The sequence below is a fragment of the Antennarius striatus genome, chromosome 21 (genome assembly GCF_040054535.1).
Source record: "Antennarius striatus isolate MH-2024 chromosome 21, ASM4005453v1, whole genome shotgun sequence".
Lineage (NCBI taxonomy): Eukaryota > Metazoa > Chordata > Actinopteri > Lophiiformes > Antennariidae > Antennarius > Antennarius striatus.
Genome location: NC_090796.1, coordinates 15,051,751 through 15,076,772, shown reverse-complemented (window position 1 = coordinate 15,076,772; position 25,022 = coordinate 15,051,751). Strand labels below are relative to the sequence as shown.

The window sequence follows — 25,022 nt, the reverse complement described above, 5'->3', positions numbered from 1 at the left end:
GCACCGAGATTCCAGCACTGACAGTTCTTAATATTACATACAGTATTGTCATTGTACTGTATTATAGTTTACTTACTAGAACTGGTTTATTTGTGTGTGAGCAGATTTTAATTCTTGTCTGGTCAGATGAGCTTTAATAAATAACTTATGATGGAAGCATTGATGTTATTATTAGTAGTACAGTTGTGTGATATTAAAAACACTCTTCATTTTATATGTCCATTAAAGGTTTACAAGTTACTCCACTAACAAATACTCTGAAAGTAATCTGTACAGCAAATGTAGGGCAATAAAAACTGCAGCATGTTTTAAAAAAGTAAAGTAAAAGTATATGAATAAATGAATACGTGAACAGGAGAATCAGGAACAGGATCGTTTTAATAAAATAAACACATAAAAAAGGGTACCTTTTTATGTGTTTATTCAAACCTTTTAAACTTTTTTATTTTAATTTAATATACTATATACTGTAGGGAATTTAGTTTTTCCACTTTTATAAAACCACACACACACACACACACACACACACACACACACACACACACACACACACACACACATACAGGCCCGAGCACAAACAAACACACACACAAGGGGCCTTAAGTATACTAATTAAGAGGATGATGAGCAAGAAGGATAACTAGCAACTTGTGGGGGTGGATGCCTTGTTCAAAGGCACCTCAGCAGTGCTCAGGAGGTGAACTGGCACTTCTCAACACCCCATACTTTTAAACCACGTGGGTCTTGAACTGGTAACTGCTGCCAACAGCAACAGCATTCATTTTAATTATTAATAACCAATGCATGCCACCAACATTATTACCACCCTTTAACTAGTGGGTTTTAAATCCTGTTCTGCTAAGTAGGACTGATAGGTAGTTTGGGAGGAACACTCTAATACATTCTACTACTGTGCGAATCACATGACTGCATACCTGAGGTGACAGCTGCAGTGACACCTTTCATAGATTAGACCAAGTGTAACCAGGCATTTCAAAGGCATCTATTTATAAATGAGGAACTACTCACTCCCATTAGTCATATTCTGTAATTGGAACTTTTTTCCCCCGTTCACATAGGGAGCATTTTAAGATTTGTTCTGTCTTCAGGGATAATGCATTTTAAAAGTTTGAATCAATAAAAGCAATGGAAAATTGTGAGATAAATATCAATGATAGATTTTAAGATAAAAAATTTGTGATGAATTTGATGCAACTTTTATCGATTTGAAAAACAACACAAGTAGTGAAATGTTTTCTTGAATCCCTGTTAGACTTATAATGATGTGATAAAGGAGTCATGTCATGAGGGATTATCACATTTAAATGTAAAACAGCAAACCGAGCTGCCTTGGCAGAGCCTTGGGCTCCTGAGTGCTTTCTAATTTATGAGCGTTTGTTACTCTGTTTAACACTGATAGCAGCCATTTTTAATCAAAGTATCTGAAGTTTACATTAGAATTCATTTTAATTAAAAGGAACTGGCTGATTATGAAGTTAACTGTGTCATTATCTTTTTTTTAATGGATGAATTTGACCAGTAAGTCGTAACAGAAAAAGTTGATGAGTTAGTAAACTAGAAAAAAAATAGAAAACATATATTTTAAACACACAAAACATAGTTTATTTCCTTTATTTATCTTGTATATTAGAATCGGTATACTGTTTGCGGCTTTTATCTTCCTTGTCTGTGAACTCTGGCTCGTGTCAATAAAGTTCATTCAAAACCTCGCTGCAGCAGCAATGGCGGCTTCCATGTCCTGGCGGAGGATAGTGCAGTCTGTGTACTCACCGGCCATCGCCGGGATTTTCAACCGACTTTCCGACCGCCTTCTCCGGGCCCGGGACAGGGGAGGAGGGTGAGACACACCGCGTTCACAGAGAGACACCGGAATGACGATAAAACCGAGAATCGGAGCCATCATGCTAGCCCGTATCCCAAAGACATGCTAATGTTGTCACCGCTAATTCCGCTTTTACCCCCCTGTTAGCATTTAGCCACCGAAATTGAGCGTGTTTTAGGTTCACATATTACTTTAGATGGAAATCCAGACATATATTAAAGTAAATATGCTTTTACCGGCACATGCCGAGGCTGTCAGTTTAGCAAATAGCGGCTAACATTTAGGGGAAGTGATCGCTTCCAGCTTTGAAGGACGATACGTCATGATCTTGACAGTTGTTATGTAATGTGACATATCGCGTTCAAAGGCACCAGTTCAACCACCTTTACTGCGCCTCCCCACAAGTCTTTTTTAAAAAAATAAAAAAATAAAATAAAAGTAATGCTAATGATGAGTTTGATCATTTTATATTGGAGGCTTCATTTCATGAAACGGATCCTAAGATATTCCATGTTTGTTTTGATCCTGAGCTCTATTCCCACTGCAGCCAGCCTCCCTTCATGTGAATTGTGGGCTCTGACTTTACACGCAGGTGAACACTGATTACCTGGGGCTAAATTACAGGGCATGCTCTGGATCTTTTAAAAAAAAAAAAAACCTGTAGAATTACTTGTTGTTATGACTCATCGTTGGCATTAATGATTACAGCAGACGATTTGACTGGTTGTAATTGAAGAAACTCGTGTTTACCTCACCCTGTAACAATAACATGTAATAATCACAAGCCGTGACAGCAAACATAGTGACAGCAACTAGGTGGATCGCCCATGTTTGTCTTTAGGATCTCAGAATGTTGCCAGTAGACTCAGACTGATGAACTAACTTTAGAAACATGTGGATTCTGAATCGCTCATATACGTCACTTTGCTCCTGTTGTGTCTGCTGGCAGCAGCGTATATGGAGTTACTGTACAGTACTTGTATAGAGACAGGAGGAGGAAAACATAACAGGGACGATGCAGACTCGAGAGGTATTCCGTTTTATTTCCTGTCAGACAGAATTCTGTCGTGAACTCAAAGAAGATAAAAACACGATCCCGAATGCTTCCTCCCAAATTCTTGGGGAAATCACAGAATAAACATCCTTTTATTGATGTTCTTCACTGTTAATATCTTTAGTTGAATGTCATGTTTAATATTTAAATGACTCTGATTATGAGCACTCATTCCGCTTATCTCCACCACGTCCACCTTGAGTCTTCACCCTGTTGATTTTAGGTCAAAGTTGATTTTTTTATCGCTCACCTCTGTCCTGAATTTAAAAGCAGGCACACACACAGTGTGTGTGTGTGTGAGTAACAAAAATCTGAAGGGTTACCTGAGAGCTCCATTTCATTATATGGTTACAAATCAGAGTGTTGGAGGTGATAAAGTTTGTATTTTGCACCATTGTAAAATATAATTGGCAAACTTTGAATGGATATGAGGAAGTTGTCTGGATTTTATTGATGTAGTATCTATAAACATAAATGTTCATGATCAGCCCCAGATACCAACGGTGGGGACGTCCCTTCTATCCGGGAAAGAAGCCCTCAGCTGTGTTTTCTACTTTGATGCACTTTTGTTCTTTTTTTGTGGGTCAAACACCAAACAGTCACATGAAAAAATATGATTGTGTTTGTGTTCTAGATAAAATTAGATCACAGTTTCTACACAGGAATTCAGTCAAACCACCTCAAACAGTTCTCCCTTGAGGGTCACAGTCTTCTCTCCACCTCTTTATTCAATGTGGTTGTTTGGGTGAATAGTGAGACAAAGAACAACTAGTCACACTGTAGGATCTGCGTCCTTCAGGACATATGACACATTATTTTCATTGTAGATAAAAGACAGTTTAGTTTTGTGAATGTTCAGTAAAGGATGAGAAAACCTTGATCAAACCATCAACTTTGCATAATCCGTTTAATTGTTGATGACAATAATCCACGTTAAATTTAATGCACCTATAAATATCTCCGGCTGGTGGTGAGGTGTCGCTCCCACTCTGGACACGTGACTCTACGATGTGTTCATGTGCTGTCAGAAAACTCTGACATCTGACACTTGAGAACCCGCTTGTTGCTGTAAGACGAGACGAAAGCAACCCATCAGCACAACGGTTGTTTCCCGCAACGCAAAGCACAACTGGTTCATTTTGTCTGTGAAGGCAAATTACAGTATTCCGAAAACCCACCTGTAGAGACTGAGTACTTGTGAAAACTCCTCAGGCGGTGACTCTGTCTGTTAACCCTTCATGTCAGCTGAAGTCTGGAAAATCACTTTTTTTTTTAGCCCATTTCTCTCCAGTTAAACCAAAGCTTTGTCACGCTTGAAGAACGTCGATATGATGTGAAATGAACACGATGTCTCCTCCAGGTCCTCGGTGCTGCTTCTGGCTCCCCTCTTGGCGGAAACTGACCCAGCCCCCCAGCGTGTGTTCCGGCCCGCGGGGTCAGTCGGAGCTCAGAGCACGGACGGCCTCTTCTCCCACTTCCAATGGATGGCGGATCACTCGCCTGCGTTCCGGGTGCCAGGAAGCCACATTCACATTCTCAGCTCACCGGACCAGTTCTACCAGGCCATAAAGGTCAGCGTCTGTCTGAAAACAAACGTTCAGTTCAGTGTGACGGAATGAAAATGAAGCAGATCATCTTTGTGACATTTTTAGGAGTCGTTTCTCAGCTGTGTCCCGTTGTGGGCGAAGGTCAGACCGATGTTCCTCTCTGAATTGTTCCATCTGTGTGTCGTCAGACAGTTCAGTCTGCTTGAGAAACAGAATTGATTCTCAAAAAAGAACTGGATCAATCGTCATGACGCTAACTTCCATGATTAGAAGCCTGATTTTTGCTGACGAGACCCCAGCCCTCCCCGTTGAAAAACGTAATAAACGTCATCGACGTCACTGGCAGCCATTGAGGGAATAATCAGCTTCTGCTTTTTGAATCCGTGTCCGTATGGAAACAGTTTTTATTGGTAGACCACTGATGGAGATGTCATCAGTTTGTTTGTGTTCCTGACCGACTGGATGTCTGCGCTTCACTCCCACTTAATCATATCTCAATATGATGTAAGCAGATGCTTCTCACCCACGTCCGCTCGCACAAACTCACCGCCAGCTTCTCTTTTTTTTCTCCAGGCACGCATCAAGACTGCAAAGAGGCGAGTGGTGATGGCCTCCTTGTATCTGGGAACGGGTCATCTGGAGCAGCAGCTGGTGAGAAAAGCGGCGACTGTGTGTGAGAATTTAAGATTTTATGTTTTTAGTTTTGAGGCAGGTGAGAACAATGACACCCAAACACTGATGCGGGCCAAAGAACTGGTCAGACATCCCAGAAAATGTGAGTCAGCGCTGTCTTCCAAGAGAACCACAGTGTGGTTTTTCCTCAGAATGAAAGCGCACTCCAGACCAACTACAAGGAATGACCCCGAAATGCAAGGGCTTATGGGAATAAGGAGACCAGTGTTGGCATGCAATAGCCTGTTATTCTTCTCGCTAGGCTTTCCGTGCATGAAAACACTAACCAAGAACTAACCACAGTCTGGACCGGCGCTCGCATTCAGCTGTTTTTCATGCCTTTTCGACCTGTAAGAGAAGCAGAATTACAGAAAATGACAGAGACAAATTAAACATACTTGATTACATGAAGATTTAACTCAGCGGAGGCTGCTGGCAGCGTTTGTGACCTCACAGGATGATGGATTACTAGAAATGTGAGTCAATGAGAACCGGTGAGTTCATGAGGCATTTGTTCTCAGCCAGGTTTTCTCAGAACTGAATCCCCCGTCACTAAAATGTGAATTTCGATTAATTTAATCTGTAGGTAGGATTTTATCTTCAGATTTGGATCTACTGACAGACTAGCAAAGTATTTAACCGATGCTAAGAGCGTCACCTGTGTGGAGTGGATACACAGGCGCAGGGATCGTGAGAACATCTCAGGACAGCCACGCTTGTCTTTATAGCACAACCTGTACAGATGATTTTACAGCTTAGAGGCTGTGCACTGAGATCTGCCTTTGGTCAGATTGAGTCGACCAGAAAGGCTCCTTTTGACAAAAAGAAAAAGAAAAAAAGAATGTGTGGCATGAAGGAGACATTTGGTTCTGCTGCATTTTTTTCAGGTGAATTCAGATGAAGAACTCTTTAGTTGTTGGAAAGTTATTTTAGTTGTTGGAGGACGTGTTTTGGGTCAGATTTGTTTTAGTGTTAACAGAAATATGGAAATAACCCCATCCCAGTGAACCCATTAAACCCCTCGTTCAAACGATGGGGCGGACAGGGAAGAGGGGTGAGTCAGGTTTGAGTGTGAGCTGCCCCCGCCCCCCCCCCCCCCAAGGCTGTAGACAGAAGGGTTGGGCGAGCGAGTTGACTGGTGAATGGAGAGAGAAGTAGAGAAGTAGTATATCTTTATTTTGATCATCAATTTTCACCTTAAATTTTGACTCAGCAGCTCGGCTGATGAACCAATCAGGAGGAGTCGTTTGAGACTCGCAGTAAAGAGAGGTTTAGAGAGGCCCTCTTAGTTTGAGATCATAGTGAGTAAATCCTGCCGATTTGAAATGATGAATCACTCTTCATTGTACTTCAGAGTTCCATCCCATGATCAGATTTCTCTGCGGAGCAGAGCTCACGGTGTCGGCAGCGCAGACTTCCCCTAAGAGCTCTCTACTGGAAAGAAGCAGCGTTTTACCGGCATGAAAACGGGCTCTGGAGTGACGTGTGATGAAAGCGTTCCTCCGTTCGGTATCAGGTGGAGACGATGGGCAGACGCCTCTCTGCTCCCTACCTGCGGTTTCATCTGACGAGCAGCCGTTTCCTGTCGGCCTGGAAACGGATCGCGTTCAAGATGATGGCAAGAGGATGCTATTGTTTGATCAATGTTTGCTTGATTAATCAATAATCCATACGTAATTAATAAGAATTAGACTGATGCATGTTTAACTTGAGCACATAATATGCAAAACCATTTCTGACTGGACCTCTGTGAGGTATCATCCCGGCTTCAGGCAGGCAGCTGGAGGTTGAATTAGCCGCGTTAGCTTCACGTCATCGGGATAGGCGTGTTGTATTGTGGGACGGCCTTGACAGGGAAGTTACGGAGGAATCGTTTAGAATGTGAAATAATTTTGTTGGCTCTGTTGAACTGATTTTGATGGAACGTCCGTCAACACTGGTACCGAAGCGTTAGATTAATATTTGCTTTTGCAGGTCGACTGCATGATGGAAGCCTTGCAGCGCTCGCAGGAAGACGGCCGCGTTCCCAACCTCAGAGTCTCCATCCTGCTGGACTTCACCCGCGGTTCGCGAGGTAGGCGTCCTTTTCCTTTGAGAGCTGTTTGGGGCAGCGAGCGGCGCTCATCGCCTCGATGGCGTGTGGCTTGGTTCTCGTGTGCAGGGCGGGTGAACTCCAGAACCATGCTGCTGCCGCTGCTGCAGCGCTTCACGTCTCAGATGCGGGTGTCTCTGTATCACACCCCCGACCTGAGGGGTCTCCTGAGGCTACTCGTCCCCCAGCGCTTCAACGAAACCATCGGGCTCCAGCACATCAAGGTCTACCTGTTTGACAACAGTATCATCATTAGCGGGTATGACCTTCGACCCCCGAGTTGACAAGTCCTCCGTCTGCTCTCGCCGTTCTTAATCCCATGTTGCTTCATGTTTGCTCAATAACTCCCCCGTCGACATGCGTGGGAAACGTTCTCACCGTTTACTCGAAATGAGCGCATTACCAGGTCGCTATGGTTTCCATCAAGGCCACAAAGCTGCAGCAAAAAAGAGAAGCGTACAAATCAGACAAGTGGATTACATGGAAAAACATCCCACTTCCTTCTCTGGAAGGATACTTGAGATATTACAACACTCCGACTCGTTCAGCCGGGTGAAGTCCCCTCATGTTTGAAGCCTGTCCTGAAGTGAAATTTGAAATCAAAACAGGAAGTTAATCCATCACGATTGTCACGCGTCAATCTGACATCGTCTTTCTTGTATGTGTGGAGTTTGATCAGTCAGAGCTGAACTCCTGGTGCTCTGTTCTCCCTCTGTTTTAAACACCCTCCCTCTGTATTTGCAGGGCTAACCTGAGCGACTCGTACTTCACCAACAGACAGGACCGCTACGTGTTGCTGGAGGACTGCGGCGAGCTGGCCGACTTCTTCACCGACCTGGTGGAGGCCGTCGGAGACATTTCCCTGCAGCTGCAGCCCGACGACTCCGTCGCCCTGCAGGAGGGCAGTGTGCACCCGTATAAAGGTAGAGAACCGCCGTGTGTGTGTGTGTTTGTGTGTGTGTGTGTGTGTGTGTGTGTGTGTGTGTGTGTGTGTGTGTGTGTGTGTACAAAGACACATGTTTACCCTCCAGCGTGTTTCACTTCATGCCGCGCTATGGTGGCACCAGCAGCGTTTTCAGCAAGAGGAGCCGATGGATTTTGTTAATGGAGCTTGAAAGCTCAGACAGGCGAGGAAATGTTCGGAGAGTGTGTGTGTGTGTGTGTATGTGTGTGTTGGGGGGTGGTGTACAGTGAGAAAGATGGAGAAAGCTCTTGTGGTCGACTAGCCATGCAGGCGGATGTGAAATTGTCAGAGTTTTCTTTCTTTGGACACACACACACACACACACACACACACACACACACACACACACACACACACACACACACACACACACTGACTGAGAACTACGTACTCATACTGTGTCCGTAACTGGAGCACAGGATGTTAGTTTGAGGGATGAATGACATCATGTCTGCAGGACTGGACCGCCGTGGTAACGAACACCAGGAATAGAGTTGTGATGTCACAACGTTGCTGGAAGATGATATGAAGTGGGAACGAACACACACACACACACACACACACACACACATACACACACACACACACACACACACACACACACACACACAGTGGAGGAGCTCTAATGAAAGACATTAGTGAGGCTGACGATGGAGACTTGTAATTATCCCAGGATGCTCCCTGACACACACACACACACACACACACACACACACACACACACACACACACACACACACACACACACACACACGTGTCAGGATGTTGTTGTTTTGTTTACAGTTTACACAGTTCATTAGCTGTGTGTGTGTGTGTGTGTGTGTGTGTGTTAGCTCAGTGTTAGCCTACTAGCCATGTCCAGCTGGACCTGTCACATCGAGGGGGTAGAGTTACTTGGACCGGGTGGAGGCGGCGTTTTCATGTGTTGCATAACCGATGCGAGCGTGATTACATCAGTGAGAGGATTCATGGGTAATTATCAGCCCTCATATCTGTTGGATTAGTTTCTTACTCTAAGCCCGAGGCGGTGAACGTCTGCTGACGTCACCGATTGTTACTGTCAGTTGGCACGGAGAGAGTTTTTCATCCCAATCAAAGAGATCATGATGTTTGGACTTCCTGGTAGCTTCGTGGGAACTCTGTGTTTCAGATCTTCATCACTGTTCTGAACTGTTTCAGATCAGTTTTCTGACCTGAAACAGTTCAGGAGACTGACCTGAAACAGTTTTCAACGGAGAAAATAAATATGAAGACTGACCCAAGACCAGATCATTTTTCTACGTTAAATATTTTTGGTCACAGACACAAAAAGCAGGTATGCTGCGGCTCCGTTTGTCAACAGGAAGTAGATTCCCTTCATAACAATAGAAGTTATTTATAGACGCTCTTCAGACAACGTGACAGTTCATTCACATGCCTGCAAAGGTTCCCATGCTTTTATTTCTTAATTTTTTTTTTTGTGGAGGTGTTAAAGCATAGCTGGAACGCAGAGCAGTTGAAAGTTAAAGGTGTGTTTGACACATTTCACCAACGAACACTTTCACCGCATGTCATTGTTTTCCTCCTTTTTCTTCCTGTTCCTTGTCTTTTTTATTCATCTTTATCTTTGTCATTTTGTTAGGCTTTTTCTTTCCCACAATGCAGTAGTTCAGCCCATTTTAACGTTGACAAAAACATTTTGAACAAAGTTAATGTCCTAACTTGTGTTTGATGTTATTTTTCTTTATTCTCTTGGATAGTTTGATCCTTGATTGATGGAGTTCTGTGGGTTTAATAACCTGATAAATTAAAAGGATTTTTGTTATAACAGAGAAACAAATTATTTCTGTGCAACTGTAATGTTTTAAACTTGAATAAGTAATAAATTCAGAGTTATTTAACATTAAGTAGTTACATTTGTTTTATATTACACTGAGTTACATTTAGTTACATTTATTAGTTACATCTGGCCCTTTGAGGACAGCCTTTATGCTGATGTTGCCCTCGGTGAAAATGAGTTTGACACCCCTGAATTAAGGCAAAGGAGGAGCAGAAATACGTCTGTCCTGACTGCCTCAGATCAATAGTCCATATCAATAAAGCTGATTCTCCAGGTGACAAGTTCATCGGAATGATTCCGTCCTTCACCATCAATGTTTTTCTGTCTCTAAGTCACCGAATAAAGTGATAGAACAGTCAGAGCGGAGCGTTAAGACGAGTCTGCTTCTCTTCATCAGGCCTGAAATTCACTCACTTCTGGTTTCCAGGTGACAGGCAGGAGTTCTCGGCGATGGCGAGGAGGCGGATCGCCGAGGTGATGGACGCCGCCCTCGTGAGGCAGCAGCTGCTGAGCCAGTCAGACACCGAAGAAGAAGGGATGAGCGAGGAAGAGGAGGACACCTGGGTGTTCCCTCTGGTCCAGATGAAACCTCTGGGGATCCAGGTGGACGAGCAGGTCACACAAGTGAGGACCCACGCCTGATCATGTGATCTCTGTTACCACTTCTGATTGGTTAAGAAGCGTATAAAAGAGTCTTTAGTGCCTCTAAATCATGATTGTCACTGGATGAAAGCTCTGTACAGTCATTATGGGATGTTTAAACATGTGACTCATAAAATATAAAAATGTGACTGATAAATTCTGAATAAATATTTATTCTGGGTTTAATGGTCACAGATGGGAATAAATGCAGTACAATGAACATCAGATTAAACGACTAACTCAAACATGAAAGCATGCATAAAGCCGTCGGATCCAATCCAGTAATTTGATTGGTTGCACCACTGCACCTGAAAGGTAGACACGGACGTTTATAGACTCTCTCTTCTGATTGTTTAAGTGAATAATTCTAGCGGCGATAACGTGAGGCCAGCGTCTGACCACAGAGGAAGACGTTCCGACTCATAAATGAATTCATTAACAGCAGGAAATGAAACCCGAGCGAAAACGAGGAAGAACAATTAATTTATTATTAATAGTCATTTGGTCTAATGTTCCTCAGCTGTATAATAAACCCTTTGTTTTCAGCAGTAATAAAGTCTTAATAGCAGATCAGCAGGGTTGCATAGCAACCACTTTAACTTGAAGTCTTTCCTCCCGCCCCCCCCCTCCAGCGCCTGCTGACGGACGCCGGGCCGGACTCCACCGTGTTTCTGACGTCGGGTTACTTCAACCTGACCCAGGCGTACATGCGGCTGGTGCTCGGCTCTGGAGCCGGGTACCGCATCCTCACCGCCTCCCCGGAGGTCAACGGGTTCTTCGGAGCCAAGGGCATCGCCGGGGCGATCCCTGCAGCCTACATCCAGATTGCCAAGCAGTTCTACAGTCAGGTGTGCCAGCTGGGGCAGCAGGAGAGGGTTCACCTGCACGAGTACCACAGGGCGCGGTGGACCTTCCACGCCAAAGGTAGGAAAAGCGTGAATGCATTTTGTTGTTTTTGTTTCTCCATCAGATGCAACTATTAAAACCGTGCATGTATTGTAATTAAAATATAAAAAAGCACTGCTTTAAAGTACATTTTAAATTTATTGGAATCTCCCCCGTTTGTTGGACACAGCTGGATTTCCAGCAGAAAGAATGAGGCTAAATCTCACAGCATAGGAATGATTTTAAGCCGCGTATTGATTGAGTGGAATACACTAACGTTCTCGTGCCCTAATGATGGGATAGAGATATAAGAAGCCTATTAATTTCTGCATTCATTGATTATTTTTTCTGTCCTTCCTGCATTTGGCAGCTGCAGCCGTGTTGCTTTTAGCCTTGTTTAACTTATCATTAGCATTCGTTGGATATAGTTAGTGTTTCCCGAAACGTGCTGCTGCGTTAGCGTTGGGCTACATGCTGCCTCTTTAAGGCGAGTGCGGTGGAAGCAGCCTTTGTGTTCCCTCTTAAGCGAGGCGTCCCGGGTGTGTTTGACTCCCTTTGTCTGGAATCGAGTTAAATCGTTCGCCGCTCACGTTCTGCAGACGTGTTGACATCCACACCTTGAACGTGGAGAGAATCCAGCTACGAACATCTCCAGTCGTGCTCTTCTGCTGTTCTTGTGGTTGCGGCGGTATTTATCGTGCGAGCAGAGGACTTGTACAGTCATCCTGCCGTAGCCTCGGGCCGAGGATGTTCACTCACACTCTCGTTCTTTTGGGGTTTTGGATCCTCTCTGGGGATTTCTACATGTGTTCTCTTTTAGATGTGGTCTGGGCTGCAGAAATCCCTGCTGGAAGCTGCTTTCTGTAGCATTCCCTCCCGACCGGCTTACTCTGCTTTTCCTCTCCTCCAGGTCTGTGGTATTACCTCCAGGGGCAGGATCGGCCTTGCCTCACTCTAATTGGCTCCCCTAACTTCGGTTACCGCTCAGTTCACCGTGACCTGGAGGCCCAAATTGCCATCGTGACGAAGAACAAGGAACTGCAGAACCAGCTGCAGGAGGTTTGCACTTCTTTTTCCCTGTGACCGCAAAGGATGATGAATGAGTGTGTGTCACTTCTGAATAACACACACGTGTGTGTGTGTGTGTGTGTGTGTGTGTGTGTGTGTGTGTGTGTGTGTGTGTGTGTGTGTGTGTGTGTGTGTGTGTGTGTGTGTGTGTGTGTTTTAAACTCTCAGGAGCAGGAGATGCTGTACCAGAGGTCCACTGAGGTGTCCAGCTCCACATTCGAGCAGCCCGACCGTCACGTCCAGTTGTGGGTGAAGCTGCTCACGCCCCTCATCAAGAACTTCTTCTGAACGGTACACGAGACCTGCACATGAAACACACTTTTTTTTTTCTCCATACAACTTGTGTTTAGATACATATCCACTGGATAGAAGCCAAGAGAAGAGCGAACCAGGATCAGTTATGAGGCACAAATCTTTCCGTTTAGTAATTAAAATGTGAAATAAGCGTTTAGAAACCCGACAAGACCGGAGGCTGGATTCCTCTCGTCCCTATGAAATGTCTTTCAGCACATTGTTCTGGTGTTTACAGTTTCAGCGTTACATACTGGCTGGCTTTCACTGCTCTCATCATCGTTGTGCCCTGAGGGGGGGCGGGAACGCTGTCAACCCGACAAACACGGCTGCCTCAGAATAAAAGTTTATGGAGGTTGAAACAGACCTGAATTCATGAGCCGGGCAGAAGCATGACGTCAGGAGCAACACGTACGTTTCTGGATGTATTTGTGAGCAAGTTTAGGCAAAGACAGTATATGGTGTATGTATTGTGTTGGTATTTTGTACTGCTGCCCCCTAGTGGCAACAAAACCATCACTGCTGAGCACCCGTTCCCTCAGTACCGGAATGTGGATACACATCTCCACCGGCCTGCGTTCTGTCTGTTAATATATCACAGAAGATAGAGGCAGAGACACTGAGGCGTGGTGGGAGGAGTCAGATCGCAGCAGGAGATAGAGGCGGAGACACGATGATTCTGTCGTTTCTCAGAACAGGAAGTGTGACAACGTGAATGACAGTAAATAGGCGGTACTTCAGTGTTAAGAGAGAAATGGGCTGAGTGGAACGCTGCCAGGAGGAAACACCTGGATCGTCTGACGGAACCGGGCTACGGTCGTGAGTCTGCAGGCTGGTCCTCTTCAGACGATCCGAACACAATCAGAAACTTCTGGTCCTTGTGCTAGTTTAGAATGCCTTCTGACATCGCTGGTGTTCTGGTCCAAAGATGAACCCTTAAGTGTTAGCGCTGATTAGAAGCACCGATAAATCTTTGCAGAATGAGTGCAATTATTGTGAGCTCACGGTTCCTCAAAGGACTGGTAGATTCCCAAAGAGCCACATGACAAAAGACAGAAGTATCACTGTCCTTAGTTTCTCTCTAATTGATTCTTAGGTTCCGACTGATTGGTTCTGTTTGTTTTTGGTTCTTTTTTTTGGATTTCCCCGAAGTCTTTCTTTGGATTGGTTTAGATCCAACGATTTTGCATCACAAACAAAGTTCTATCTCATTCTGTTCCCGCTCAGGTTATTTCTGGCTACTAAACAAACAGTTTGTTCACCATCACATGTTTTTAATCTGTCAACAATCTGTTTTCTTAATCTCTCATCTTTTTATCTGCTGGTGGAAAAAAAAACAAGCCGCTGCTTCCGATAATAGTTCTACAGTTAAAAGGATAAAGCCCCCATTGGCTGATCCAACACCAGAGACAACAGGTTAGATCAGGTCCAAACGGACTCGGGACAGATTGTCAGCTGATGTCAACGGTCCCGTTCACATCTAGATGACTAAAAACCAAAGGCTCCTCCATCTTTTCACAAATTTAGAATAGAGAGATCCTTTTCTTTTTAGGATTCTGATTAAAACTGAACCCGTTTGTGTTTTCAGCTGGAGGCAGGTGGCTTCGGTTCCCTCTGGTCCAGAGGATGAAGGTCCCACTGGTGGGACGGCAGGCTGCTGCAGACGGGACGGCCGGACACACTCGACTTTCACCGCCATGCCGGGAGTCTTCAGCTCCGACTCGGATGTGACCCACGTCAGGACGTGACAGGAAGTGACTCCAAAACACACACACGGATGTGTCAGATGTGGGTCATCCAGAGTCGAAACGTCGTCTTTTCATTTCCAGGTTCTGTGGTTCGTTCAGGTCCGATATTCCAAGACATTGTGTGTGAAGACATTTATTTTTTAGTTTTCTACAGTGTTGACGTACAGAAACAGACTGAATGAGATGAAGAACAAATGTGAACAAATGTGAAGAGCTTTACCTCAGCTGGAGACTAACTCACCCGTACTGTTACCTGCCAAGTAAAGATTTGACTTTTAAAGACGTGAAACGTGATTTTTGTTGTGTTAACTTATAAAGACTTTTGAAAGGGACAGGAAGCCAAAAAGAGGATTTTCGTGTCACTAAACAGACTAAATAAAGAACAGGCAGTTGTTCTATTTGCAACCCCGTCTGTTTAATCCAAGTTCTGCTGAGGTGTTGGCCCAGAACGAATTCTGGTAAAAATGACGTCTCTTCCTGGATAGAATCTTCCTGCTTGGCTTCGTTTGCTTTCGTCTGTCAGCAGCGGTAACAGTTTAACCTGAGGTGCGAACAGATCCGTGACGAGCTGGAAGGAAACGCATGAAAACAAGACCGACTGATGACATCTTATGTGTGAGAAAAGATTAACGATCTAAGAGCCACAATAGATCTGTTATTCTGACAGTCACACATCAACACTTACGTGCACACACCCACACAGCAGTTTTCTGCTTTTGAACACGAGGCTGAATTTCAAACTTTTATTGAGACAAAACTTAAAATAAATTACAAGAAATGTGGATAAATAAATATTTAGCTATTTGTGCTTGACCTTCATTTCTCAACAGCAGTAAGAAACTAGTTTTTGAGGAAAAGCAGGAAGTCCAGCAACCCAGAACAGTCCTGCGTTTGTTCCAGTTACAAAAGTTCTTGATCCTTAGAGGATCAAGAGACGGGTCAGAAACTTCAGACCTGCAGGGTGGGACATCTACGTTAACCCTGCTAACATGGTGATGATGTCATAACTGCTCTCGTCCTTCAGAGATACAAAGAAGTCTTATTTTATGAAACAGACGTTACGGGCGAGGATTTAAACGTAAACAGTGTAAACTTGTTTCTCCTGTAAGACTCGTCCCGACAGCAGAAGAACCGGTCCGCGTGAACCGAATCGAGGAGCGGAGGGTTTGTTAACGGGACGTGTTCAAAATGAAATGTTTGAGGAGGAAAAGTTCTTTGAGTGAATTGCTTTGACATGAAGTCGCTGCTGGAAGGAGGTGCCCAAGAGGAGGAGGTTCCTCCGAGGTCCAGCAGCAGGAGGAGGAGGAGCGTTGCCTTCAGATCCCTCCTCTAAAGCCCCTTCAGAGAGGAGACCCTCTTCTTCCGAGAGGCCAGCATCTCGTAGAACGGGTCTTTACTGATGGCGGCCCTGTAGGGGGAAGATGAGGGTTAGATTGACAGGACATCATCATCATCGTCAGTCATTGTCGCACACCGACGTGTCTCACTTGATGCTGTTGATCCATTCGTCTTTCTCCTCGGCCGTCGGGGCGGAGATCCGGTAAAAAGTGTGGTTTCCCTCGACGACGCGGCCGTCGGCCTCCGTCTTGCAGGCCTTGATCACCTGATCTTTGTGGTCTGGGATGAAGAGCTCAAAGCAGTTCTGAAAGCAGAACAGATGAGATGGGGGAGGGTTATATGACAGTACCGAAAAGCAAAAGGGGAAAACACAATTTGTTTTTGGTTTTGAAAGAAAAAAATATTCCTGATGACAGATTTAGACTACAAGCAGACGAATGAAGCGGCAGCAGAAATGAATCAAGGAGTGCTTACTGGTTTCTTGGAGTCTTCAACTTCTCTGATACTCAGATTTTCCAGTGGGATGATTCCTCTGGGTTCTTTATCCTGGGAAAGAGGAAATAAATCACACTGAGGGATCGGCGTCTCACCGAAACCTTCATAGAGAATAAAGAAAACAGGAAGTGCTTACAGTGGTGAATTCAAAGTAGTAGAGGCAGTTATCAGTGAGGATAAACCAGCGTCTCTTCCAGGTCTTAACTCGTCCACCTAAGAGATGATAGGCGGGTGAAAACCTCAGGACAGACAAGCTTCAACGGCTTCACAGCAGAAAAACACCGAAGGCACAAATCAGCAGGTTAAAGAGAAACGAGCGACTGGAGCAGAGATTCAAGCTTCAGCCCAGCAGTTAGAAACATAATTGAGGCTGAATGGCGAAACAGCACAGGGTGAAATTAGAAACAAAAAGAGTCTTTATGTCTGAGTCAGATGTGTGATGCGAAGATGGATGAATGCTCAAAGCCGATGGAAGTAAAAACAAAAGCAGGGAGGTAAGAGGAGAGGCAGATCAGAAGCAAAAAGCAGTGCATTAAAGCTGGAGAGGTGGGTACGTACCTCCTGGAATCAAAACCCATGAAACACAAACAAACAAGAAGAAGGTCGACATCAATTATCACAGCAATACTGTCCTGTCAGGTAAAGGTGTGGTGACACAACCCGTCCACTAGAGGGCGGCGCAGTTCACTGACAGCAGGGAAGGATGGATTGACTTACCGAGCTTCAGCAGCCATCCTTCTCTGTCCGGGTTGAAGAAGGTGTGCGTCAGGTCGTTCCCATCATCCTCTGGGATCTTAAAGGGCTCGTTCTTGATGCTGTCGTACAGATTCTACAGAAATGGAACATTATGAGTCTGAGTGTTTACTGTGTTCTGAGTCTGGATGCATGATTTGTAGAGCATCGCCGTCCCACCCTGAGGAGCTCGTCCGGCAGGTCTCCTCCATCGTTGATGCCTCGGTTCATCGCCGTAAATCTCTGAACGGAGGGCTTGTCTTTCACGTTGGGGTTGTGGAGACTGGTGTTCAGCATGATCACGGCGAAGGACAGCACGTAACAGGTGTCTGAAACACACAGCAGAGGGCATGTCACTCTAGGAGTGCCCGAGTTATCGGGTTTAAAGCCGCAGCGGCACAGCGGCGTCTGGCTAAATGATCCAGGATGCTGACGTCAGAAGATCATCAAAGATTTAAATGCCTTGAAAGATAAACAGCTGGTGGAGCAAACGGCTAATTTAGGAGACCCGCAGCCAGATGAGGTCATAAAGATGCAGCAGTTAAACATCAAACTGTTTCATCCAGCTACAGACGACAGAGGATAAAATAGTCTGCGGTGTCGTTTTACTGATCTCTACATGCCTGCAGAGAACAACCGATCCATAAACGCTTTATTTCTGGCTGCTGTGACTCCGGCTGCTCCTCCTACTTCCTGTCTGCGTACCTGTGCTCTGGAACACTCCGGGGTTACAGCGGCAGTATCTCTGGGCGAACGCCTCCATCATGCGGTCGATCTTCTGGGCTTCGCCCGGCAGCCTGAAGCTCCACAGGAACTGGCGGAGAGCCTGGACCAGGTTCAGGTCCGTGAATTCGTGCAACTCCAGGAAGGCGTGCAGAACCTCAATGTTGAAGTCATCTCTGCGCAACACGCACACAAACACACCCAAACAGGGAGTAAACACAACGGACCAATCAGATTAAAGACGGATTGTCGCGTATGAAGACTGGAACACTCAGAAAGTTCTAGAAGAGTCCATGTTGCCTCTGGAATGGAAGCTTCTAACTGTAAATGTGTCAGTAATAAAAAGATGAGGCTACCTCTCCCCTAGGTAGTCGCCTATCGCCGTCTTGTTAAGCCCCTCCCCCTTGTAGAGGAACTTGCCGATGTCGCCGCTGGTGTTCTTCAGGAGGGAGCTGTCGATCAGGAAGTGAATCCCCTGGAGGAAGAAACAGGAAAAGAACAATCAATATCAACTTTTTTAGATCATGCTTCTGGTTAAACTAACTGAGAACAAAAAGTTATAATAATCCACATGAAGGCGGAGCCTGGAGCAGATCCGTTCTCACCTTTTTGGGGTCCATGTTGAACTTCTTCCGGCCGATGGCCATCTGTCTGTTCCTCTGCATGCTTTTCCTAAAACAAGATGAAACAAAAACGAACCTCAATGAACGCCTCTGGAGACTGGCGACATCATCAATAAACCAATGATCACGGGTAATCAGATTTAGGGATCAAAAAGAGTCACAATCATGTAAAATGGACTTCCTGTGAATCCACAGCTGACAAAACCAGAACCGCCCACCCGGTCTTACCTCTCTTCAGTCAGGCCCAGGGTCTCGATTTCATTGGTCACCTCTGCTATCTCATCCTTCAGCCTCTGAGAGACGGAGGGGGGGGGGGCGTGAAATGAAGACAGACATACAGTACATGTGATGTTTTTCTGATGTCTGACCTTTCTCTCTTTTGTTACAGCACACGCAACAACAGTCATGTGTTTCAGCGACATCTCCCCGACCAGAACATTCAGATAAGGACTTCTTTCAAAAAAAGACCTGACCCAGAAAGAAACGACTGAGTGCAGACATGATTCACTCCCTCCCAGCCGGACTCTCTCTTCCTCTCGGCGGGAGTTATGTGGAACAGCCGCCGTCTGCAGAAAATCCTCTCTGCGAGCTGCAGCACCTGTTCTGGGGTCAGAGACGACCACCGTTCCCCCTCCCTGTGCTGACCCAGATTCATCAGCCAGCCCCCCCCCCTCTCCAACTCCCCCCCAGAGAGGGTCTGAGAGTTATGTAGGTGGGAATACGGAGGATGAAAGACTTTGGCTTAGTGGAGACGCTTTGGAGGTGTTAGAGGTTATGGGAGGAAAGAAGAGAAACGGATGGAGGAGACGAGAGAAGACAGACGAGTTCGCGTCTCAGTATCGTAGCACAGAGGCTAGCCTTGTGGGGGGGGGTTTTCTTCCGATCATGTTGCGTATAGGTTGTGGGAGGAGTCCGCAGGATTTGATCACACACACACGCACACACACTGGTGGTCATATCTCCTCCACCCACACGTGTCTCCTCCCTCTCTGCAGTCGTTGGCACAGGGGTTATAAACTGTTTGCTCACAATTTAAGGCGTTTGAGTCACCAGGCAGCAAACACACAACCATCACGGGCGGCTCAAGGAAGAAAAAGGCGACAAAAGACCAAAGAGTGTCGGTTTTTACTTGTATGTCGTGCAGCAGCTCCTGTTTTCGGCGCCGGATGCTCTCCAGCTCCTGTCTCTCCTCTGGACTGAGGTCATCGGGCACTGAGGAGACAGAACGGGCAGCGATCACAGATCAATAACCATCTCAAAGCACAGGCAGCCTTCGAAACACTGAAACATGGAAGTCAGACTCTTTAACAGACGCATCACAACTCAGGTTTCACACTTTTATTCACCTGTATTGAAAAGACAACTTCCAAAAAAGACTCTTAGGAGACATCTAAAAACTGGTTCTGTTTCTAAATTTTACTAGAAAATAATTATAATTAACAAAGAACAGTAGATAATATCTAAATTTTGAGCTCACGTTAAGTGTATGATGTATGATGTGATAGACACGCCACACGTCTGCAGAGCAATGATAAGAAAAAGGAGGGAAACAAATCAGAAGCACAAGAAGGAACAAAGCGTTGCCGTAGTGAGCTGCATGTCACGTTGAACGTCACGTGTTTCAGACATCACTTCTGGATGGAGGATAATTGTTCCTCATTAGACGGATGGTGCTGTGGTTCCGGAGAAAGCCTACTGCGGGTAACGAGCATCATCACACCTTGCCGCCGTGTTCCGGCCTCATTACAGGAGTCACGCTGAGGGATTCAGGTGACCGCCCTGTGACCGAGTTCCTCAGGTCACATACGTCTCTTTCCACTGAAATAACGACACACGATGCAGACAAGACCAATCAAAAGCAGAGCTGCTGGGCTTAACAGGTGCCACAGAACTGGAAGCTGATCTACATGGTGTAAAAACTCAGACTGTGACTCAGTCGCCACAGGGGACCGATCGGGCCGGCCGGAACAGATCTTATTATAAACTGGACCAGAATAACGCACCATTGTGTGCTGACGGCAAGCAGACTGGTCAAGACATGCACTTCCTCCAGGTGGGTTTTCATTAAAGAGGGGCAGGGGGTGTGGATCATGTACAACTTATAAATGCCATCCTGCCATCCTCTTATGAATAAAACATTTGATCTCATGTAAACAACAACAAACATTCCATCAGCTGCTCTGCTCCATCAGGAGGTCACCGCGCATTTGTATTCAGAAGTAACGGGACACTTTTTGTCCATGGGAGCACTGCTGATGACCAGCTGCTGTGGAAAACCCATATATCCATCTCAAGGGTCACGCTCCACACATCACATCCTCTGAACCCACACACGCGTGACGACAATCATTTACAGACGTTACTGGAAAAACGAGGTCAAAGCAGAAGTTGTAGTGACGCAGCGAACGCCTACACACCGGTGTCGCAACGCTGAGGTTCCTACCGGAGATCGCCGTCGTCTCCTGAGAGTCTTCACTTCTCAGCCAAATTAACTTCAGTTTAACCAGGAACAGCCTCCTGCAATCCAACAGAGAAATAATCCCACCGCGCCAAACCCACCAATCCCAATCCTGTGAACTTCAAATCCAGCCTCCGTGCTGCTTAATCCTTAATGCTCAGTCCAGCAGAGGGGAAACAGAAGGGGAGAAGACCTCCGGCTAAATGGAATGAAGGATGGCATGGGTGAGGTAAAACCCTTGAACTCTCATCTGTCTCACCCTCCCCTCTGTCCAACCTGACTCCTCCCTCACTCCTTTCCATACAGTAGCATCAGACACAGGCTCCCCCGCGTGGTCGCTGGCGTCCGAGAGAGGAAGAGGGAAGTGAGGGTGAGGAGGAGGAGGAGGAGGAGAAGGCTCGCAACAGCTGAACAGGAAAGAGGAGGATACGGTTCCTCTGCAGCAGCAACCAAAATGTGATAAATGACTAGACAAGAGTTCTCTGTTGTGTAAGAATTAAATCACCCTTCTGCACATTCAAACACAAACAAGCTCCCTCTTTTGTTGGTGTCATTATTTCTCTCACAGGATAGCAGCTGACCCAGCACCCGGGGCGAAGGCGTTGAGTCACGACGGGACAATGATCTGGGTTTCACACTGATCGTTTCTGTGTTCACAAGGCTACACTTGTCTGCTTAAATGTCCCGTGGCCCGAGGATAACCAGCTCAACTGAGGGAAATAATCCGCTGGTTATGGTGAACTCCCTGGTGAACGACAACATTCACACAGGCTTACGGTTCCAAAGTCCAAGGAGGAAGCAGGAACACATCCAGTAGAAATGAACAGAAGATTAAACAAGTGAATAACAGAAGGAAGGGAGGGAACAGGTGACTCCCCTAGGATGAGGAAATCATTCAAGGTGAAGCTTCAGGTGGGGAAAGAAGTCACAACCGGTTAATAAAACAAAATAAAAGCTGTTCGACGTGTACTTCTGATATTTTTTCCTTTACTTAAAGTCCATTTCATGCTGTCGTCCATCTATTTGACATCTTTTCAACACCAGGAGGAAAAAAAAATCTGATGTTTAAAAGTGTTTAGACTCCTATTAGAGTTATATCACGACCTTTGAGACCTAATCTCTTGTCTAGAAGACTTTAAAGTCAGAAATGTTCTGTTCCTGTGGTCAAATGTCTTCTCTGTTGATGTTTTTTCACCTCCTGACTGAGTCCTGGTTATTTATTTACACACAGAACAACACAGGAAGCCCCAATGACGCCAGAACGGGTCAATGTTCCTAAAACCTTAACTTAAACTAGTTTATCCAGCGAGGAATTACTGTTTTAGTGATTATATATATATCACAGACACAAACAGACAAAGCTAAACTAGCTAAAGATGTCTGTGTCGCTAGTTAGCCGCTAGCTCCTCGGTTAGCTGACTGTCCGAAGCGCAGAAAAACTCACCAACTCCGTCTTCCGACTTCAGAACCATGTTTGTGCTGCTGGTCCAGCGGCGAGGAGGAAAAACAGCGCGAAGTTTTCACTTTAAAGCAACTTCGGAGCTCGAAATGCGTCTGCTTTTAACTCTGAGACGAGCTAACGACAACTGTCAGCGGGGAAACAACCGGCGAACGGGCAGGAAGCCAGGGGCGGGGCTTCCACGACAGCAGCCAATCAGAGAGCGGCTGAGGGCAAACAAATCTTTGCACTGTTTGTCTACACATCTATCATAGTTCCCTATCTTGATTTTAAACCCCAATAAGAAGTTAAAAAATACAGAAAAGAAAAGCTGAGATTTATTATTAATTAAAAGTTAGAGATCCAGTTTAACATCCTGGATCTCTAACCTTTTAATTAATCAAACTCAACTTTATGTGATGAGGGAAAGAGGAAGGGAGAGGATTTAAGGCAGGATAGAGGAAGGGAGAGCAGAGCATTGCAGCTGTGTGCTTGAATCAAGGCTTTCTTCTTCAGAGTTGGGACACACTCAAAACAGGATATGCTGAGGAGAGGGGGGTAAGGGAAGAACCGGCCTAATTTAACAGTTTAAAGGGTCAGTGAACACAAAAGACATGTTTTTTCCTTTCTGCAGTATGTGGTAAGACACGGCGAGATGTTTTCATTATTTTCATGACTGAACATCCATCATATGTCAAAACTGAACAATGAGGTTTTATATGCAGTCATTAAAAGCAGAAACTGTAAAGATATTTTTCATTTTGAATGTGTTTCACAACCGAGGGTTTTATCTTTCTGTTACAGAGCAACAGAATCAAGCAAATTCCAAAAAAGCACAAGATGTACTTTATAAATGAAGTAAAGGTTATAAAAGCTGCACAACAATGGAGAAACTAAGCGGCAGTGAGATGTAGGTCACGTGACCCATGATGTCACTGCACTTGAATGCAACACGCTTGTGATAGTTTGACCCCCCGGGAGCGTGAAGACCTGCCTCCAGAACCTGGAACCAGATGGGTATCATTATTGTTGTTATTTATTATTGATTATACTGATTATCACTGATTTGTTCATTAGCATTAACTACAGGTGGAATCAGAACTCTAATGTGAATCCGATGAATTCTGGATCAGGTCCTGTCGGATCCAGATCATGTGGCAGATCTGATACATCCGATTACAGGCATTGATTTGAAACAAAACTAAAATATTGATATTCAAAAATATGTTGATAATAATCACGAACAGAGAGCGACTATAATTAAAGGTTTGCTCCAGCAGGATGGACACACCTGCGCTGTGGGGGAGCCGATTATGTCACCAGCTCCCACTCGGAGATGAGGATCCTGGACCAGACGCTGATGGGTGTGTGTCATGTTCACAAATCATGCCCACCATTTCACACAAACACACACACACACACACACACACACACGCGCGCGCACACACACACACACACACACACACACACACACACACACACACACACACACACACACACAAACACACACACGCAGAAACACACTTTCGGCTGACTCGTGTTTAAGTGAAGGCAGAAATGTCAAAAACACAGCATGGCGCACACACACTCCGGAGTGTTTTATGTGCATGTGGAGGAAAAATCACCAGGGCAACTGAACACTAATAGCACTTTGTACCAGTTTGCTCTGACTGCGTTCGTTATTTGTTGCCAATCACGAGTCGCACAGAGGAGGCATTTATCCATCACAGACGCACAGAAATAGAAATAAGAGAGACGACTTCTTCGGGAAACATGACGATTAACAAACACCAAACAGCAGAGTGTGTGTGTGTGTGTGTGTGTGTGTGTGTGTGTGTGTGTGTGTGTGTGTGTGTGTGTGTGTGTGTGTGTGTGTGTGTGTGTGTGTGTGTGTGTGTGTGTGATGACAGAGGTGATCCTCCTCCTGATGGAGCTCACCTGTTGCTGCGTCAGGTGCTCCTGATCGGACAGAAGGACAGAGGAAAGCCTGGAAGCTGGAGGCGCACAGCTCGCTCACCGTCCCCATCACCAGCAGGAGTAAGTGACGAACAGAGATGAGGGCGATCCGCTCAGCATCGCCTCGCCCCACTCCCACAGGTGGGCGTCACGGCGAATAAATCAGCTGCAGGACGGAGCTCCGGTCCTGGAGGCGAGTTTCTCCTCCAGACTCACCGCCAGACTGAGACCCGCTGGCGGGGATAGTCCCCCCCTCTCTCCCCCCTTCTCACTTAACCTCACTCCTGAAATCAGCATCACACACACGCACACGCACACGCACACACACACACACACACGCACACTCTACCATTGTGTCAATTTGAGCAGTTGTTAAATTATTCTTGGACAGGATGACAAATGTGAGCACATGCACATAGAACCGTGCACACACACACACACACACACACACACACACACACACACACACACACACACACGCACACACTGTTTTATAACATTTGAAAGTGCAGCATTTTTCTGGATTTTATCACCAATATATCTCCGTGTGTGACACATGCATGTTTCTTGTGGTTTTAAATCTTTATCCATATCTTTTTTGGATCGACTGTCAGTCCAGACTCAACATCCACCT

The 25,022-nt window shown here is 45.5% G+C and overlaps 2 protein-coding genes and 2 long non-coding RNA genes across 14 annotated transcripts; 2 read left to right on the top strand and 2 right to left on the bottom strand.

Moving 5' to 3' along the window:
- Nucleotides 1-1,706: 1,706 nt before the first annotated feature.
- LOC137588008 (CDP-diacylglycerol--glycerol-3-phosphate 3-phosphatidyltransferase, mitochondrial) lies at nt 1,707-15,209 on the top strand. Of its 2 annotated transcripts, XR_011034003.1 has the most exons (12): nt 1,707-1,858; nt 4,258-4,468; nt 5,018-5,095; nt 7,091-7,190; nt 7,278-7,467; nt 7,953-8,131; nt 10,419-10,615; nt 11,266-11,557; nt 12,429-12,577; nt 12,755-12,877; nt 13,116-13,288; nt 14,466-15,209. XR_011034003.1 is itself a non-coding variant. In XM_068304702.1 (11 exons), the coding sequence occupies exons 1-10, from the start codon at nt 1,743-1,745 to the stop codon at nt 12,872-12,874; spliced, it is 1,632 nt and encodes a 543-aa protein (XP_068160803.1). In that variant the 5' UTR covers nt 1,707-1,742; the 3' UTR covers nt 12,875-12,877; nt 14,466-15,209. The 2 variants fall into 2 exon arrangements, 1 of the variants encoding a protein (XP_068160803.1); XM_068304702.1 differs by lacking the exon at nt 13,116-13,288.
- LOC137588012 (uncharacterized) lies at nt 3,788-4,230 on the bottom strand. The gene is made up of 2 exons (XR_011034005.1): nt 4,076-4,230; nt 3,788-3,963 (listed from the first exon to the last, which is right to left on the bottom strand). It is a non-coding gene; the product is annotated as an uncharacterized lncRNA (long non-coding RNA).
- Nucleotides 15,210-15,354: 145 nt separating the features above from the next.
- LOC137588010 (cytohesin-1-like) lies at nt 15,355-24,473 on the bottom strand. Of its 10 annotated transcripts, none has more exons than XM_068304703.1 (12): nt 24,371-24,473; nt 19,666-19,748; nt 18,765-18,829; nt 18,519-18,585; nt 18,270-18,388; nt 17,896-18,089; nt 17,371-17,519; nt 17,175-17,287; nt 16,595-16,673; nt 16,438-16,509; nt 16,113-16,267; nt 15,355-16,033 (listed from the first exon to the last, which is right to left on the bottom strand). In XM_068304703.1, exons 1-12 carry the CDS (start codon nt 24,456-24,458, stop codon nt 15,955-15,957), a joined length of 1,263 nt encoding a protein of 420 aa, XP_068160804.1. In that variant the 5' UTR covers nt 24,459-24,473; the 3' UTR covers nt 15,355-15,954. The 10 variants fall into 10 exon arrangements, with proteins under 10 accessions (XP_068160804.1, XP_068160810.1, XP_068160813.1 ...); XM_068304709.1 differs by lacking the exon at nt 24,371-24,473 and adding an exon at nt 22,439-22,596; XM_068304712.1 differs by lacking the exon at nt 24,371-24,473 and adding an exon at nt 21,096-21,237.
- LOC137588011 (uncharacterized) lies at nt 21,080-21,952 on the top strand. The gene is made up of 2 exons (XR_011034004.1): nt 21,080-21,218; nt 21,301-21,952. It is a non-coding gene; the product is annotated as an uncharacterized lncRNA (long non-coding RNA).
- Nucleotides 24,474-25,022: the final 549 nt, after the last annotated feature.

What these genes read in the sequence shown, in the direction of transcription:
- LOC137588008 (XM_068304702.1), top strand. Translation starts at nt 1,743, where the DNA reads ATGGCGGCTTCCATGTCCTGGCGGAGGATAGTGCAGTCTGTGTACTCA. An exon ending in GTCATCTGGAGCAGCAGCTG is followed by an intron (nt 5,096 to 7,090) that starts GTGAGAAAAGCG and finishes TTGCTTTTGCAG; the next exon opens with GTCGACTGCATGATGGAAGC. An exon ending in AACAGTATCATCATTAGCGG is followed by an intron (nt 7,468 to 7,952) that starts GTATGACCTTCG and finishes CTGTATTTGCAG; the next exon opens with GGCTAACCTGAGCGACTCGT.
- LOC137588010 (XM_068304703.1), bottom strand. Translation starts at nt 24,458, where the DNA reads ATGGGGACGGTGAGCGAGCTGTGCGCCTCCAGCTTCCAGGCTTTCCTC. An exon ending in CTGGGCCTGACTGAAGAGAG is followed by an intron (nt 18,586 to 18,764) that starts GTAAGACCGGGT and finishes ATCTTGTTTTAG; the next exon opens with GAAAAGCATGCAGAGGAACA. An exon ending in TCAACATGGACCCCAAAAAG is followed by an intron (nt 18,389 to 18,518) that starts GTGAGAACGGAT and finishes TTCTTCCTCCAG; the next exon opens with GGGATTCACTTCCTGATCGA.